Raw genomic sequence first — 19,423 nt, 5'->3', positions numbered from 1 at the left:
TGTGCTGATATGAATAGTTGACCTAGCATAGTGTAGATGCACATGATACAAAATGCTTTCAGAGCCGTTAGACTGTTATCTCACTACGGGAATCGCATAGCGTGAGAAGGAAATTAACAAACGTGTAAACAAAATACAAACAGTGAACAACAGTAAAACAAATACGAATGTGTGGGTGCACAATCCAACACGTTCAACACAAATGAAAGTTTATAAAACACAGAACCTTAACCTCACTCTGCCCAGCACACTTTTGCCTCTTACTGTAAGCCGATAACAAGGTGTGCGGTGTGTCAGGTTCGGAGAGAGGTGCGAACCTCGCGGGTGGGAGGATGGCAGCTGGCGGCAGCAGAGTCTCCATCTTGGTTCCAGAAGGGTGCGTGGCCCCCTGAAGGAGAGGAGCAGGAGAGCAAAACAAAAAGAAAGAGAAAAGTCTGTCCTCTGGTTTTATAGTGTTTTTCAGGGGAAAGGCCATAAAACAGAGACTGCCAATGAGATTCAGTGATACTGACCCCATGGAATGCTGTCCAGGACAACCCCCAGTCGTAAAACCAGGAATGTCCCACATGGTGGATTGAGACTTTGTTTAAAAAACTCAAATCAGGCTTTTGAACTGCACATAGGCCTTACCCATGAAGAACAATAGAACAATGGATTACAGGTAGACATCTCGGCCCCCAACATCTGTGTTGGGGGCTGAGATGTGTCAAGTTCTATGACACTTGACACAGCTTGAAATAAAGTCTACAAATAAGATTAACTATTGCCATACATGAGTGCACATCAATAGGACAAAAATTATCTTGCGACATGAATGATGCAAATGGTGCATAAGCTATGCAGAATGATTTTTGACATCTGTTTTTCCTTGTGTCCCCACTAGCAGCCATGTTTTCAATGAGAGCCAGCTGGAATATTTCTTTATAAACAGGTACAGACCTGTCATTAGTGTGCTGCATGTAATTTGTCCAAGAGGTTAATAGTGTAGGCTTTGGTTGCCCATCGTCAACATGACGGGAACGTGACTGAGGCTTTGCTTTCCCATGTTAGCACCTTTTGTCTTACACATGTATTTATGGAAGAGGATCATTTCCTCCTGTTCCCTTCTAATGTTGTTAGCTTTCACAAAAAAGTGTGACGCACAGAAACACACACAACAACACTGCCACCTTATCAGGTATAAACCCTCCATGTTCCTGCCATTGTGATACTGTGTGTGTGCAATTGTCACCACTGCTGTCATTTACACCCTCTGCTTGATTTGTAGGTGACAAGGTGTTTTGTTTCACAAGGAGAGGGCAGCATGCAGGTTACATTAACAGTTACAACAGGTGAGGTGTGAGGAAGTTGGTCGAAGCTTAATCAGGGCAGGGCTGTGTGAAAAAACAAGATGAATGGAATCCACTGCGTGGAGAATTTGTGAAGAAGCTGCAAATAAGAGTTGGCAGTTGTTGGCAGTGATCTCATGTCAATTCTCTGATTTCATTTAGAGACAACACATATGCTGTACAAAGATAAAAGTGACAGGTGATAAGTCAAAATGAGAGAGAGAGATTGTTACAGTCAGTGGTTCTCCATCTTTACACAAGAAGCTACTGGCAGAAAAGACATTTTGATATGAATCACCTGACTCTTCTTTCAAGTAAGTGTCTTGTGTTTATGACATAAGTGACTTTTTTTAATATCATATAGTGGTGGTGATAGCATTACACCCTAATGCCGTTTCATTCATCTTTTTTTCTTTATTTTTTTTGAATTATGTAGCAGTCATCTCTGGCGTTATGGGAGGGGCTAATGTGCCTGGATACACGTTTTATCACTTATTGTCATTATGATCATTTCTGAACCCAATACAAAAATACAGGTTCAAAAACAAAAACTGCAAATCAACTGCACATAATGAGAACGGTGGAGCTTTGGATAAAAGTGTCGGCTAAATGACATATAATGTAACATAAGACACATATGACAAGATTTATTTGAGGCACACAGAAAATACTGTAGATCACATATGGAAGTAATTCTGTTAATTCTGTGCAGGTAATGCAGCAAATGGGAACAGCAACAGCACAATTTAGAAATCCTGGATGCTGAATGGTGGATAGTGTGTGTTATTATCTACGAGACACACGTTGCTCCACTCAGCTGACTTTTTTCCATCTGAACTTGTTCAGTTTCATACTGAACTGTACTTTGTGAGGGTTGTTATATTAAAGGATGTTCATTAAAAGCAGTTGCAATTTTTTAGTCATTCCTAGATCCCCCTACAAAAATGCCACCAGCAGGAGGAGACAATTACTTCTTATAGCACGTGTCATATAGACAGAGTAAGTAGTTGTCCGTCATCATTTTTCTGGAAGACGTTTGGCATTTCCAATCAGATCACCACAGTGTTCTTGCTATTAGAAACCACTCACTCTGCCACATCAAAGTCCATAAAGGAAATGAGCAATTTGTGAGTTGCGGAGTTGTGAATCAACTGTTGCCCCAAATGCGTTATCTTGGGACTTTGGTGTTTGAAATTTTTGCTCAGATTTACCTCAGTGACACAAAATTGTCAAACAAGGCAGAAGTAGAGCAGCAGCCCCTGTGTCGCCATGAGCAAAAAAATTACGATGATTTTAACTTTGGTGTAGGAGAATGAGCTGTTATATCAGTTTTCAACTAGAAAACAGCTCTCTTAGTGACATAAAGGTTGAGAACTAGAGACAGAGCTATATGTCGTGATTCCCAGGATGGTGGCCCATATCATCTTTAAATATTTCATTACAGCTCTCACACACTCCACACCACCATTTTCTGTTAATGAATATTCAAAAGGGACATTTTCCTGAGGGTGAGGTACCATTTATTTATTACATTTATCATTTAAAACATTGTTTCCAAACCCTCACCATGTTGTTTCATTGGCTTGCATGGAGCTTGCATCATTTCATTATGTTGAGCTGGCTGCTATAAATGCAATGAGAAACAACAGTGATGGTGTCAAACCAGCTGTTTGGGTTTTTAATCCATCTACTGTCAGTATGCAGCTGACTGGAGGGAAAAAAGGACAATTGTATGTGTGTTTGTGTGCATTTCCGCACACAAACACTTGCCAGGTGAGATGGATTCACACCTAATGGGAGGTTTCAGTTCTAATAAAGTGGGTCAAAATTAGTTTGGGCAGGTGGACAGAGTTTGGGCTTGTTTTTGCTGAGGTTGGCAGTTTTTAAACAAATTCTTTAGGCTTACTTGAAACAAAAAACAAAAAACAATGTTTGCTTTTAAACATATCAGTCATCCTTCACATTATCTTCCAATGATTCTATGCATCTATTACCTCAAAGTGGCAGTAGCAGGCTTTTGGTCGGTGGAGTGCATGTGTGGAAGTATACGGGGTTCCTTGAATGCATCATACAACTCTTCCTCTTAGCATTGTTCCCATGAAGTCAAAAACAGTGGACATTATTCTGTCTCTTTATCCTCCAGTGTTACATGAGGCACATAAGGTGAAAGGTGGGGTACACCCTGGACAGGTCAGCAGTCCATCACAGGTACAACCATTCACCCTCATATTCACACCCATGGTTTAGAGTGTCCCATTAACCTCTGCATGTTTTAGGACTGTGGGAGATAACCAGAGTACTCGTAGGAAACCACAGGGAGAACATGCAATCTCCACACAGAAAGGCCCTCAGGCGAACTACAAATCAAACCGGTGACCTTCTTGCTGTGAGGCAACAATGCTGCCTCTTCCATTGTGTGGCCCAATGCAAGTCAACACTTTGAGTAGCACAGAGACAAGGACTCTCTGCGCCACACTTATACCTGGCATGACTGTGTACCCATACATCCACACCACTGTCAGTTTTGTTTTCATGAATATCAAACCTATTGGTTAATTGCAGTGACGTGCTTATATTTAAATTGTTACCTTAATTGAAACATTAACTTGATTTAAAAGCTTTTAATCAATTCCATACTGTTCAACAATATGATACCAACAAAAACAAAATAATATTTATTAATATAAGATCTTTTTTTTTTATTAAAATTGAAAATCGTGTATGGTCTTACATTGATTTGTATATTGTAAGTCCATGCGCCTATCCTTCTCCAGGAATATCGATCAGCGATGAGCTTTGCCTCAGCCCTGACTGAGCTGTGCCACACACGGTTAGCACTGCCCCCTATCAGTGCGGCACGGTACTTTCTGCCTCACCCTGTGCATTTTTACTGCGTATTTACACACACATTCTTCTCCTTCTTCTCCTTTCGGCTGCTCCCTTCAGGGGTCGCCACAGTGAATCAACCTCCTCCATCTCACCCTGTTCTCTGTATCCCCCTCTCTCACACCAACTAACTTCATGTCCTCTTTCACTATATCCATAAACCTTCTCTTTGGTCTTCCTCAAGACCTCCTGCCTGGCAGTTCCAACCCCAGCATCCTTCTACCAATATACTCACTATCCCTCCTCTGTACATGACCAAACCATCTCATTCAAATCATCTCATCTCAGGGTCACACACATTCATTAAATATATTAAGGCAGACTGTGGAACGTCAGCATGTGTAGTACATGTATAATTAAACATGTATATTGGCGATAAAGAGAGGCAGTAACGGTAACGCGCCAACTGCCTATGTCATACAGTGTGTGAGGCACAGCTCATCGCTGCCTCACTTCACCGTTCTCCCGTGTATTTAAACAGGAAATTTGTAAATTCAGCGATTTTGACCATAGAAATGTTGAAATCATACAGAAGTGGACAAATTGATTTTCATTTAACATTGCTGCATTCAAACAACACGCTGAGATTCAATGAGAAAGTGCATCTGCTCCAAGCAGCAGAGATGTGTATAAGAGAGAGAGAGAGGGACCGAGAGAGAGATACCTTGGCTGAAGCTCAAGGAGAAAATTAGCCAAATCTGCATCTGTCTTCAGCTTCCTCTCTGCTTTCAGCTGTCAACATTTTTAAACACGTCTCCAGTGACCCTGCTTTACTTGTGGAGACAACACAATATGAACCCTGCATCATTGTGTCAACACACAACTAATATCTCTTAATGACATTTTTTATTCACATAAAGACGCATACCAGCATTACTGTGAACATTATGATATGGCACCGCCCTAATGTGGGGTATGAATTGTCCTTTTGATGTTTTTCATTATATATGCAATTATGTCTGCAGGCGCGGTGAGTGAGGCAGATGCTGTGACAGCAGATTATTCCATCACGCTCAAACTTCAGCGATGCTCGTGATCTGATAAGGTTTGGTTTTAATAAATGAGGGCGGAGCAGCCAAGCTGATTGCAGCAGTTTAACCCTCTGTATGCCCGGGACAGCATGGCATCACACCAACAACTGCATCACCTGCATAGAATTCATGGAAAGACACAGCACTATCATCACATTTGTAGTTAGTTTGGAGCGTCATGAGCGCATGTGCTCGTAGTACCGTCTACTTCATCTTCTACTTCTTCTTCCTCTTTCAGCTTCTCTCTTTAGGGGTCACCACAGTGGATCATCTGTCTCCATCTTGCCCGGTCCTGTGTACTCTTCTCTTTCACCAGCTGTCCTCAGAAGTAGCTCGAATGATAAAAGGTGGCATCTGATGAATTGAGATAAACAAGAAACTCACTCACTTCTTCGCAGGCTGACTGAAATGTTCATATAAGAGGGAACAAGAATTAGCATTTAATAATCTTCAAGAAAAATGGCGCCTTTTTTTACTCACATTTACGCACATTGCGATATTAAAAAATACAAGAATGAGTGCACTCACACATCACTTCTCTGTGTGTGTACATGTGTGTCTGTGACTGTATGTGTGCTTACACAGCGCTTCTCTGTGTGTCCAACTCTCCGTCCGCAGTAAATACAGTTAGATGGATCTCACTCGTGTGGCAGAATTGTGCTTTTCCTTCTCAGAAAGTCAGTCAGTCATCATCTACCACTTTATCCTCCACCAGAGGGTCGCGGGGGGTGCTGTGCCAATCTCAGCTACATCGGGCGATAGGCGGGGTACACCCTGGACAGTTCGCCAGTCCATCGCAGGGACTCACACAGATAGATGGTCAATTTAGAGTGTCCAATTTACCTAATCCCCACATTGCATGTTTTTGGACTGTGGGAGGAAGCTGGAGAACCCGGAGAGAACCCACGCACACACGGGGAGAACATGCAAACTCAATGCAGAAAGGCCCTTGTTCCAACCGGGGATCAAACCCGGGTCTTCTCGCTGCAAGGCGAGAGTGTTAACCACTACACCATCATGTGGCCCTTCTCAGAAAGTATTTAGGTTTATGATAGAACGTCGCAAGACTTGCCGCTAGTTGCTTTTTTACACCGTGCAGCCCTATTAACGAGCAGTTCAAAAAGGTATGAAAAACTAATACTAGCCTTGAATTTTGTGAATTGCTAGATACTTTATGTGTTTGTTATGTGTTGTTTTTCTTTGTTGTTCTTAAAAGGTTTTCCACTAACACCACACAGAACCCAACAAAAATACAAAAACCTTCTGCTGAACACGTTTTCATGTGTATGGCCCTTGAGAAGCAAAGTGGTGATGTTGTGACTCACAGCTTGATTTTTTCGCCCCAGAATTGAATTCTCCTTTAAAAGGAGAGCTTTTCAGAAGTAAATGTGGTCCTGGAGGGTCTTTATTAACCTGCCATGATGGGCAGTAGTTTTAATGTTTAAATCTGTTATCAGTGTTGGTGACAGCAAAAAGTGCTACTTTCATGGACACCATGTTGCTCTTGTTTGAGTTCTCGACAGCCCTCAGCTCCTTTATGAGCCGACACTCTGAGACTTTTTTGAACATCTGTATAATGTATTTTGTTTTTATTAAACCCTCACAGATTACCTTTGCTTTCTTCCTGGTGCTTAACCTGCTCCTTTTTATACAGATGTACTGTGACCATGAAAACAGTTTCCCTTTTCTTTTTTTTCTGCACTGTATGATGATTATTGAGGCCTGCGAGCTGTTGGAATTTAATTTCTCCACATAAATCTCCACAATAGGAAAAGGAAATTAAAGTTGCCATTACTGTCGGCAGTATTATCGTATCCTCACTTAACCTGCCATTCAGGAGGAATGAAACATTTACACTGGGGCCCCTCCCCCCGTCCAGCCCCAGTGTATCATCCTTTGATATCTGTGTGTGTGCGATGTGCGTGTGTGTGTGTGTGTGTGCGGTGTGCGTGCGTCTGTCCTCAGTGAACACATGGACGTCAAGGTGCCACTTTCCCACACCAAACCCCACAGAGAAAATCAGTGTTTTTAGCTCACGGGGACACAGGAGCTGCTGGTCTACTGCTGCCTCGTGTGGTCACTTTGTGTCATTGAAATAAATCTGAACAAATTATTTGAAAAGCTGAATTCACAAAATAAGTAATTTGAACTTAGTGATGGAGGCAGCAGTGGATCAACAACTCATGTGTGCTGTGATGGTTTGGGGTGGGAGAGTGAGTGGTTTACAAACTGTTGGAAAGGTATGTCTAACAGTGAAATAAAGACGTGAAACATGTTCTTAAGATGTCGTAGATTTAAACTGATATAGATTTTATGAGTTAAGTTATTTTTTAATTGTTTTAAATAAAGTGTTTTTCTTGTGCTTTCACTGAGAGCGAGTCTCTGTGTGTGCGTTTAACACTGTTTTAGAATGTGTGTGTGTGTGTTGTGGAGATTTGATGAGAGATGAGATGAGAGGATGGAATCCCAATCCCAACTTTTATAAACCAATCCAATCAAACCAATTAGCCGTAACCATGAATCAAATACACTTAACCATGAATCAATTGGCCTTAACCATGAATCAAATACACTTAACCATGAATCAATTACACTTAACTATGAATAAAATACACTTAACCATGAATCAATTACACTTAATATGAATCAATTACACTTAACCATGAATAAATGCACTTAACCATACATCAAATACACTTAGCCTTGAATCAAATACATTTAACCATGAATCAAATACACTTAAACATGAATCAATTACCCTTAACAAGGAATCAATACACTTAACCATGAATCAATGCACTTAACCATACATCAAATACACTTAGCCTTGAATCAAATACACTTAACCATGAATCAAATACACTTAACCATGAATCAATTACCCTTAACAAGGAATCAATACACTTAACCATGAATCAAATACACTTAACTATGAATCAAATACACTTACTATGAATCAAATACACTTAACTGTGAATCAAATACACCTGACATGAATAAAATACACTTAACTGTGAATCAAATACACTTAACTATGAATCAAATACACTTAACCATGAATCAAATACACTTAACCATGAATCAATTAGACTTAACTATGAATCAAATACACTTAACCATGAATCAAATACACTTAACCATGACTCAATTAAACTTAACAAAATGAGCAAATGAAAGAAACTTTGTCAATAAAGTTGCTCACAGTTTAAATTCAAAAGTCTAAGGTTGATGTTATTGTTGTCACAGAGAAGTTAAAGATTTAAACTCAGAGTTTAACTCACTGCTGCTGAAAGAACTCCAGATTATTTGAGTTTACGGAACTCTGCTGTGGCTCCAGGTAAAGAACAAAGACAAACTCCAGCATAGAGAGTCTGAGTGAACGTGGTCTGGACTCTGTGGAGCAGAGTCATGGTGTCAGAGACTCTGTAGAAGGACAGAATACCTGCTCTGTGGTCCAGGTAAACTCCCACTCTGTAGACTGTAACATCTGAGATGTCAGTCCAGATACTTTTGTGAACAAAATGACAACTCCTGTGTTCACAAACTAAAGCCCAAGATTTTTCATTGAATCCAAATCCACATTCATTTAAACTCCCTGATCTGCTGATGTTCTTGTACGTCACTGCTACAGAAACTCTTCCTATTCCACTCCACTCCACCTCCCAATAACAACGTCGTCCGGTCAGACTCTCTTTACTCAGGACCTGAAGATTATCAGTGAATCTGTCTCTGTGACGAGGGTAAGGCTGAGCTGTCTTCATAAATGTCACTTTGCTGTTTCCCTCAGATAATAACAGACGTTTGTTTACTGTGTTTGGATCCAGTTTGATTTCCTGTGAATATCTGAAGGATTCAGCTCTGGTCTTTGGTTCTGGTTCTGTCAGTAAAACATTTACTTCAGCCTCAGCCAGTGAGATGTTTCTCCACATCTCGGTCAAGAAGTCCTGCAGTTGACCTCTGACCTTTGCCACAGCCTCTGTCACGTCCTCAAAGTGTCTCAGAGGACGGACATGGACAGTGGACAAGTGTGTCGATGGACTGAGTGCTGACAGTGAGCGGTAGTTGAGGAGAAACTGGTTGTGGTCGTGTGTGAGTGAGAGCTGCTTCAGCTCAGCTTCTCTCTTCTTCAGCTCAGTGATCTCCTGCTGAAGCTTCTCCTCGGTGTCTGTGACTCGTCTCACCTCGGTTTCCAGCTTGGATCTGATCTGCTGCTTCACGTCAGAGCTTCTCCTCTGCAGGAGACAAATCATCTCAGTGAAGCTCTTGTCTGTGTCCTTCACAGCTTTATCAGCAGAGAGAGTGAGAGTCTTCCTCTCCTGTTGAAGCACCTTCACGTCTCTGTCTCTGTCCTGGAGTCTCTGCTGGACTTCTTCTCGACTCAGATCCAGCTCTCTCTGCTTGTGCGTCCTCTCTGTTGCAGCTGAGACCATGTTGTGGTCTTTATGTTTGTCCACAGAGCAGAGAGAACAGATGCACTGCTGATCAGTGCGGCAGAACAAGTCCATCATCTTATCGTGACGAGGGCAGTTGTTCTCCTGGAGGTTCTTGTACGGCTCCACCAGTTTGTGTTTCTTAAATGCAGGTGATTGACGATGAGGCTGGAGATGTTCCTCACAGTAAGAGACCAAACAAAACAAACAGGACTTGAGAGCTTTCAGTTGCCTGCCAGTGCAGGAATCACAGGCCACATCTTCAGCTCCAGCATAGCAGTGATGAGCAGGAGCAGCGTGGAGTCCAGTCTTCTTCCACTCCTCCACTAAATCTGCTAACATGGTGTTCTTCTTCAGCTCAGGCCTCGGTGTGAAGAGCTCTCTACATTGAGGGCAGCTGTAGATCCTCTTCTGCTCCTCTGAGTCCCAGTGGTCTTTAATACAGTTCTTACAGAAGCTGTGCCCACAGTTAAGAGCCACAGGATCCTTCAGAAGATCCAAACAGATGGAACAGGAGATGTTTTCTCCGTGCACCTGAACTCCTGCCATGTCACCACGACTGTCTGAGTTTCTCTTCCTCAGAATTCCAACAGTGGCAGTGGGCGGAGCCTGACGGCTCTGACTCTTCTCCACCTGTTGGCTCCTCCGCCTCCTTTTGTCAAACTGCAGGTGTGAGGGGGAGGGAACCAGGAACCACTCCCACTCTGACATGGAGTGACCTCTGTTCTGAGTGACACTCCCTGTGTGAGTGTGTGTGTGTGTGAGTGTGAGTGAGGCCTAAGGATTGTTGATAATTAAGAAGTTTGTATTTCAGCCAAGCGGACCCCTTTTGTCCAGACCAATACAAAACATGTTTTGTATCCTTGACTTGCACACACACACACATACACACAGTAAAAATAAACAAATAGATAAATAAATTTAATAAAAATGACTATGACTGGCCATGACTAGAAGTGTCATTATTTCAATATTATAGGCAATAACCTGAATGATAGCGTAATACAGAGCAATTTATTTGCAGAGGGAGGGAAGTCAGGCATTGGGGTGGGGGTGAGCAGGAGATGGATGTGTTCAGATAGACAGATCTAATTAGCCTCGTCCGAGTCCGCTCCGCTCAGGCTAATCCTGGGCTACAGCTCATGACCAGCAATCCCCTCCCACATTGACCCCTCACTCTATCAGTCCCATGATTTGTCAGTCCTGCCACTGTTACACATTCACTACTGACCACAACTTCTAGGGACTGATAAAATTCAGCTTATAAATTTAGTGGCTATACATATATATGTAAATATGTATACAAATATATACACACACTCACACACACACACACACATATATATGAGAATTATATTATTATATATTGAGAATTACTATTTACTCACGGAGCTGGGCGATATGGGCCAAAACTCATATCTCGATATTTTTTGTTCGAATGGCGATATGCGATATTTTAATGATATTTTGAACAAGTACTTTTAACTAATCACCATAAACCATTTATTTAGGTTTAGTTTTTTTGCTCAACAAAGCACAGCTGTGCATATAGCAACATCTATAAACAATAGTGTTGCCTGTTTGAAACAGTAAAGTAAAGTTAGTTAAGTAAGAAAATCTACAGGGGAAAAAAATCTACAGGAATAGCCTACAATTATAGGCAGAATTGTGCAAATAACAAAAGATGTAAACAAAAACAGGCCTACAGCTTCACAGTATTATATAGAAAACTGAGAAATATTAGAAACTGGCAGGTCTTGTATAAAATACTTTTGGTAGACGTTAAAGTCACCTTTTACAATATTAATTGAGTAAAATTCTTAAAGTACCTGACAGTTACTATACTTAAGTATCAAAAGTAATTTTCTGATATAAAATGTACTTAAGTATAAGAAATACAAGTATTTAAACAAAGTGAGCAATAACAATTTTGAATATGACATTTATGTGTGCGTGTGTGCGTTTAACACTGTTTTAGAATGTGTGTGTGTGTGTTGTGGAGATTTGATGATCAGATGAGACGACCAAGGAGGAAGTTTACAATCCCAACTTTTATTGATTTCTACAATCAATAAACCAATCAGTTAGCCTTAACCATGAATCAATTAGCCGTAACCATGAATCAAATACACTTAACCATGAATCAATTGGCCTTAACTATGAATAAAATACACTTAACCATGAATCAATTACACTTAATATGAATCAATTACACTTAACCATGAATCAATGCACTTAACCATACATCAAATACACTTAGCCTTGAATCAAATACATTTAACCATGAATCAAATACACTTAACCATGAATCAATTACCCTTAACAAGGAATCAATACACTTAACCATGAATCAAATACACTTAACTATGAATCAAATACACTTACTATGGATCAAATACACTTAACTGTGAATCAAATACACCTGACATGAATAAAATACACTTAACTGTGAATCAAATACACTTATCTATGAATCAAATACACTTAACCATGAATCAAATACACTTAACCATGAATCAATTAGACTTAACTATGAATCAAATACACTTAACCATGAATCAAATACACTTAACCATGACTCAATTACACTTAACAAAATGAGCAAATGAAAGAAACTTTGTCAATAAAGTTGCTCACAGTTTAAATTCAAAAGTCTAAGGTTGATGTTATTGTTGTCACAGAGAAGTTAATGATTTAAACTCAGAGTTTAACTCACTGCTGCTGAAAGAACTCCAGATTATTTGAGTTTACGGAACTCTGCTGTGGCTCCAGGTAAAGAACAAAGACAAACTCCAGCATAGAGAGTCTGAGTGAACGTGGTCTGGACACTGTGGAGCAGAGTCATGGTGTCAGAGACTCTGTAGAAGGACAGAATACCTGCTCTGTGGTCCAGGTAGACTCCCACTCTGTAGACTGTAACATCTGAGATGTCAGTCCAGATACTTTTGTGAACAAAATGACAACTCCTGTGTTCACAAACTAAAGCCCAAGATTTTTCATTAAATCCAAATCCACATTCATTTAAACTCCCTGATCTGCTGATGTTCTTGTACGTCACTGCTACAGAAACTCTTCCTATTCCACTCCACTCCACCTCCCAGTAACAACGTCGTCCGGTCAGACTCTCTTTACTCAGGACCTGAAGATTATCAGTGAATCTGTCTCTGTGACGAGGGTAAGGCTGAGCTGTCTTCATAAATGTCACTTTGCTGTTTCCCTCAGATAATAACAGACGTTTGTTTACTGTGTTTGGATCCAGTTTGATTTCCTGTGAATATCTGAAGGATTCAGCTCTGGTCTTTGGTTCTGGTTCTGTCAGTAAAACATTTACTTCAGCCTCAGCCAGTGAGATGTTTCTCCACATCTCGGTCAAGAAGTCCTGCAGTTGACCTCTGACCTTTGCCACAGCCTCTGTCACGTCCTCAAAGTATCTCAGAGGACGGACATGGACAGTGGACAAGTGTGTCGATGGACTGAGTGCTGACAGTGAGCGGTAGTTGAGGAGAAACTGGTTGTGGTCGTGTGTGAGTGAGAGCTGCTTCAGCTCAGCTTCTCTCTTCTTCAGCTCAGTGATCTCCTGCTGAAGCTTCTCCTCGGTGTCTGTGACTCGTCTCACCTCGGTTTCCAGCTTGGATCTGATCTGCTGTTTCACGTCAGAGCTTCTCCTCTGCAGGAGACAAATCATCTCAGTGAAGCTCTTGTCTGTGTCCTTCACAGCTTTATCAGCAGAGAGAGTGAGAGTCTTCCTCTCCTGTTGAAGCACCTTCACGTCTCTGTCTCTGTCCTGGAGTCTCTGCTGGACTTCTTCTCGACTCAGATCCAGCTCTCTCTGCTTGTGCGTCCTCTCTGTTGCAGCTGAGACCATGTTGTGGTCTTTATGTTTGTCCACAGAGCAGAGAGAACAGATGCACTGCTGATCAGTGCGGCAGAACAAGTCCATCATCTTATCGTGACGAGGGCAGTTGTTCTCCTGGAGGTTCTTGTACGGCTCCACCAGTTTGTGTTTCTTAAATGCAGGTGATTGACGATGAGGCTGGAGATGTTCCTCACAGTAAGAGACCAAACAAAACAAACAGGACTTGAGAGCTTTCAGTTGCCTGCCAGTGCAGGAATCACAGGCCACATCTTCAGCTCCAGCATAGCAGTGATGAGCAGGAGCAGCGTGGAGTCCAGTCTTCTTCCACTCCTCCACTAAATCTGCTAACATGGTGTTCTTCTTCAGCTCAGGCCTCGGTGTGAAGAGCTCTCTACATTGAGGGCAGCTGTAGATCCTCTTCTGCTCCTCTGAGTCCCAGTGGTCTTTAATACAGTTCTTACAGAAGCTGTGCCCACAGTTAAGAGCCACAGGATCCTTCAGAAGATCCAAACAGATGGAACAGGAGATGTTTTCTCCGTGCACCTGAACTCCTGCCATGTCACCACGACTGTCTGAGTTTCTCTTCCTCAGAATTCCAACAGTGGCAGTGGGCGGAGCCTGACGGCTCTGACTCTTCTCCACCTGTTGGCTCCTCCGCCTCCTTTTGTCAAACTGCAGGTGTGAGGGAGAGGGAACCAGGAACCACTCCCACTCTGACATGGAGTGACCTCTGTTCTGAGTGACACTCCCTGTGTGAGTGTGTGTGTGTGAGTGTGCGTGTGTGTGAGTGAGGCCTAAGGATTATTGATAATTAAGAAGTTTGTATTTCAGCCAAGCGGACCCCTTTTGTCCAGACCAATACAAAACATGTTTTGTATCCTTGGCCTGCACGCACACACACATACACACAATAAAAATAAACAAATAAATAAATAAATAAATAAAAAAAAAATGACTATGACTGGCCATATGCCATAGGCCAATAAGTGTCATTATTTCAATAATATAGGCAATAACCTGAATGATAGCGTAATACAGAGCAATTTATTTGCAGATGGATGTGTTCAGATAGACAGATCTAATTAGCCTCGTCCGAGTCCGCTCCGCTCAGGCTAATCCTGGGCTACAGCTCATGACCAGCAATCCCCTCCCACATTGACCCCTCACTCTATCAGTCCCATGATTTGTCAGTCCTGCCACTGTTACACATTCACTACTGACCACAACTTCTATAGGGACTGATAAAATTTAGCTTATAAATTTAGTGGCTATACATATAAATATGTATACAAATATATACACACACACACACACACACACACACACACATATATGAGAATTATATTATTATATATTGAGAATTACTATTTACTCACGGAGCTGGCCGATATGGACCAAAACTCATATCTCGATATTTTTTGTTCGAATGGCGATATGCGATATTTTAACGATATTTTGAACAAGTACTTTTAACTAATCACCATAAACCATTTATTTAGGTTTAGTTTTTTTGCTCAACAAAGCACAGCTGTGCATATAACAACATCTATAAACAATAGTGTTGCCTGTTTGAAACATGTAAAGTAAGAAAATCTACAGGAATAGCCTACACTTATAGGCAGAATTGTGCAAATAACAAAAGATGTAAACAATAAAATGGAGTCTGTGGAGCTTCTAGACACACTGTCTTTTAAATCAGACGAAATCTGCAGTTTATCTGCGTCAGCTGATAGCTGAAACCCGGCGTCCAGAGTGTACAACAGGAACCCGGAGACAGGAGACTAGAGCCTTGTATCAGACACAGTAAACAACGAGCCGCTGATGTGTTTTAATTCCACTAAGAGCTGAAATCTGTGGCTATCAGCTAAGCCGCTAAAAACTAGCGACAACAAACAGGCATTACGTCACCAGCTCAACTTTTATTTTGTAGTAACGAAGATGGTTGATGGTTGACGGTAACGAATGGAAATGTATCTGGGTAAAAGTACACATTTTATTTAGGAAAATAACAGTGCCATTATTCTTTTTCAAATGTCTGTTGTGCTGCGTAGCGTGGGTGGGAGAACACTACGTAGTAGGTACATGTAAGGGGCATGATTGAGCAGCTAAACTAGGCTTGTAGGCTCAGAGAGAAGCAGTCGGCCTTATTAAATAGCGTACCTCATCTTTAAAACATCACTATAAACTCACTGAAATGTGCGTACTGTTGTGTGCAAAAGTGTTTGCTCCCTTCCTGATTTCTTATTTTTTAGCATGTCTGTCACACTTAAATGTTTCAGATTATCAAACAAATTTAAATATTAGACAAAGACAACCCAAGTTAACACAAAATGCAGTTTTTAAGTGATGATTTTATTTATTATGGGGAAAAAACTATCCAAACCTACATGGCCCCATGTGAAAAAGTAATTACCCCCCTTGTAAAATCATCAGGTCACTGTGGACTGACAAGACAAAAGTTGAACTTTTTGGAAGGTGTGTGTCCCATTACATCTGGCGTAAAAGTAACATCACATTTCAGAAAAAGAACATCATACCAACAGTCAAATATGGTGGTTGTATGAGCTGGAAGACTTGCTGTGATAAATGGAACCATGAATTCTGTTGTCTACCAAAAAATTCTGAAGGAGAATGTGTGGCCATCTCTTCGTGCTCTCAGGCTGAAGTGAACTTGGGGTCTGCAGCAGGACAATGATCCGAAGCACACCAGCAAGTCCACTTCTGAATGGCTAAAGAAAAACAAAATGAAGACTTTGGAGTGGCCTAGTCAAAGTCCTTACCTGAATCCTGTTGAGATGCTGTGGCATGACCTTAAAAAGGCAGTTCATGCCCGAAAACCCTCTAATGTGGCTGAATTACAACAATTCTGCAAAGATGAGTGAACCAAAATTCCTCCACAGTGTTGTAAAAGACTCACTGCAAGTTATCGCAAACACTTGATTGCCGCTGTTGCTGCAAACGGCGGCCCAACCTGTTATTAGGTTTAGGGGGCAGACACTTTTTCACACATGGCCATGTAAGTTTAGATTTTTTTCCCTCCCTTAATAATAAAAACCTTCATTTAAAAAACGCATTGTGTTTACTTGTGTTGTCTCTGACTAATATTTAAATTTGTTTGATTATCTGAAACATTTAAGTGTGACAAACATAACGGAATAGGAATAGGAATAACTGACTAACTTTAGTCAGTATAAAGTACAGTATATACACATCACTTGTGTATACACTGTACTTTCTTTAGCTGAAATCATAGCATGTGAAGAAAATTGTGAGTCGCAGCCACATCCATGAAACATTCACATTATTACTATTACTGGCTTTATTGTTTGTTTGTCACAAACCCCTGTGTTCATTTACACCCTGAGCATGTTTATGTGTTTGCCCTGTGTATTTGACACCGCACGAACCATTCAGCATGAGTACACATGTAATTAATATTGCTGATTTATTCGTGTTACAGAGGAAGAGAGGGGGGGCAAAAGAGGGAATGAGGGAGGGAGAGAGAGAGAGAGAACCGGCAAATTAATCTCAACCTTTAGGGAGAAAGAAAGAAATTAGGCGGGGTGGGCCCTGTCATCATTCAGCATTCAGTGTACCTCTATTTACTCTCCATCTATGTGACCTTTGTGTCATTTGTGGATGGCTGAGGTTCGCTGACCCCTCTCTCTCTCAACTGCCTCCATCTCTACATGATTCTTTTCTATCCAGTATTAACATATCCCTGAGTCCTTTCACTGTTAATGAGTTAGTGCGCAAGATTTAAGAAACATATTTGTAGTGCTATTAAAATTAAATTACATTTTTGTATATAATATATACTGTATGTATATATATATTTATACTCTACACTGCTGTAATATATATATTTTCCACAGAGTAGTTTAAATTTTAATAAAAAATAAATTAATAAAATAAGTTAACACTTAAAATGCGTAAATAACAACAATAAATATGTATATGCATTTGTTTTTTACATGTTCATTTATCAACACTCTGTAGGTGGCGGTAATGAGGCTTAAGCACTTGGCACCAACAGGAGATTTGTGATGTGACCTAAAATTTGTTTTGTAGGGAAAATATATATCGTATATATCGGTATCGGTTGATTTTGGATTCGGAAATGAAGTGTTGGACAATATCGGCATATCGAATATCAATAGAAATGTCAGACATCCCTACAATTTGCCTCAAAGGCCTTTACAGTCTATACAGAAAGTGACACCCTCTGCTCTTAGACCCTCATATCAAGTGAGGAAAACCTCCACAAAAACCCTTGTATAAGGAGAAAATGAGTCTGGTTGCTTTCTCAATCTTTCTTTACTAACCTCTCCCTACAGTACCAGAGTACTTATTTTTACGACACCACTGTCAACATCCATCCATTCATCACCGCTGACACCCGTGTGTGGAGTGCTGTGAAGCAATTTGCGTTACTCAAAAGACCTGAGACTTTGCAATATGTCCCGATTCTGAGGACACTGGCCCCTACAGACAGTAGGGGGAGTGGACACAGCCAAGTAAAGCCACACAGCTGTAAAATTAGGCTGAACCTTCTGCATAGTTTTTTCTTTAAGTACCCACAAGACATTATCTACTTGATTGCATCACTCCAAAATCTACACCAGTCATCACTGAGATTCTTCAAATGTCGCAGAAGAAATAGGCTATAGTCTGGTAACTGTGTGATTATACATGTTCAACATGAATACACTGTACATGTTCTGATTTGGAGAAAAAAAAAGTCCTGTCTCTCTTTTTCTTTCCCTTTTTACCTGAATGCCTATAAGGCACCTTTGAAAATATGAAAAAAAAAATGCATCTGCCACTGCTGCTGCATCTTCTCCAGTTGCCAGTGCATTTAAATAGTCTTTAGAGCCTGAAGCCTCCTTTTCCTTTTCTTCCGTTATATGAATCTGTCGTTTGATAAAAGCCCTGTTAGCCTAACATCCAGAGTCATTTACTGAAGATTGTTGTGTGATGGCTAATTCAGTTCCTTTCAAATGCTAATAAAGACACTCTGGCCACTGCACGGGCAACTCTGCTTTTTTATTGTTCAACATCCTCGATACAATGAGAGGAGAATTTACGTGCAGCTCTTTCTGGCTCAATTTGTTTGCATGCATAAAACGTTTATCTGTATGTGTGTGTGCGCAAGGCTTTCTTATGTTGTGGAGACCAAAATCTGTTTTCACAGTTGCATTGTGTTTCTTGGGACCAAAGCATGTTGAAAGGATTGTATATTGACATGACTGACGACTGACATCCCCATGTGTGCACCACTGAGACATGGCTGCCAGCTAAGACAAATAGATTTTAGTCACTTAACAAAAGGCTCACCTACTAAAACAATGCCTAACTCACGGTTAGAAAGTTGTTTCCAACTGGAAAATAAAGTCTATGTAACTTTGTAGACTCACTCACTTATCACACTGAAGTCCACGGTCACAGCACACAGGAGTCGTTTATCCATTTCATCGGTAATTTCAAACTTACCAAAAGAGGTAACACTAGAGCTCTAAAATGTGACAGATCACAGGGAGTAAATGACACCATAAAGAGTCAGAGATTGACCTGTAGACATGAAATTGAGCAAAATAAATAGTTTTGTATCACTAACCATGTTTTTATTAGGAGAAATAAGAGTGTGGTCTTCGCGCTGTAGAAGGTCATGACCCCTCCATCACCAGTCATCACAGTCAGTGACTGCAAAGACTCCAGGTGAAAAAATGCACAATGGCTACAACTCTCAAAGTCATCTGAGTTTTGCTTTAGGACAAGGGTGACAAGGGAGAAGAAGATGAAGCCGGACAATGAGGGGAAAAAAATGTATAGCCTCAAGTGAAAAGGTAGGGGAAAAAAGGAGAGGAATAGGAGGGCAAAAAAAATGATGAG

The 19,423-nt window shown here is 40.9% G+C and overlaps 2 protein-coding genes across 2 annotated transcripts; both read right to left on the bottom strand.

Moving 5' to 3' along the window:
• Positions 1–5,494: 5,494 nt before the first annotated feature.
• On the bottom strand, positions 5,495–10,533 carry LOC122782642 (tripartite motif-containing protein 16-like). Its single transcript, XM_044047071.1, has 2 exons — positions 8,527–10,533; positions 5,495–5,599 (listed from the first exon to the last, which is right to left on the bottom strand). The coding sequence occupies exon 1, from the start codon at positions 10,384–10,386 to the stop codon at positions 8,548–8,550; it is 1,839 nt and encodes a 612-aa protein (XP_043903006.1). The 5' UTR covers positions 10,387–10,533; the 3' UTR covers positions 5,495–5,599; positions 8,527–8,547.
• Positions 10,534–12,206: 1,673 nt separating this feature from the next.
• LOC122783209 (tripartite motif-containing protein 16-like) lies at positions 12,207–14,182 on the bottom strand. Its single transcript, XM_044047896.1, has one exon. The coding sequence runs from the start codon at positions 14,087–14,089 to the stop codon at positions 12,413–12,415; it is 1,677 nt and encodes a 558-aa protein (XP_043903831.1). The 5' UTR covers positions 14,090–14,182; the 3' UTR covers positions 12,207–12,412.
• Positions 14,183–19,423: the final 5,241 nt, after the last annotated feature.

Source organism: Solea senegalensis, linkage group LG16 (assembly GCF_019176455.1).
Source record: "Solea senegalensis isolate Sse05_10M linkage group LG16, IFAPA_SoseM_1, whole genome shotgun sequence".
Taxonomy (NCBI): Eukaryota; Metazoa; Chordata; class Actinopteri; order Pleuronectiformes; family Soleidae; genus Solea; species Solea senegalensis.
The sequence above is the reverse complement of the archived record's forward strand: the minus strand, read 5'-3'. Positions and strand labels throughout refer to the sequence as shown.

Bases quoted from the DNA above. Each gene is read 5' to 3' on its own strand.
- LOC122782642 (XM_044047071.1), bottom strand. From the start codon at position 10,386: ATGTCAGAGTGGGAGTGGTTCCTGGTTCCCTCCCCCTCACACCTGCAG.
- LOC122783209 (XM_044047896.1), bottom strand. From the start codon at position 14,089: ATGGCAGGAGTTCAGGTGCACGGAGAAAACATCTCCTGTTCCATCTGT.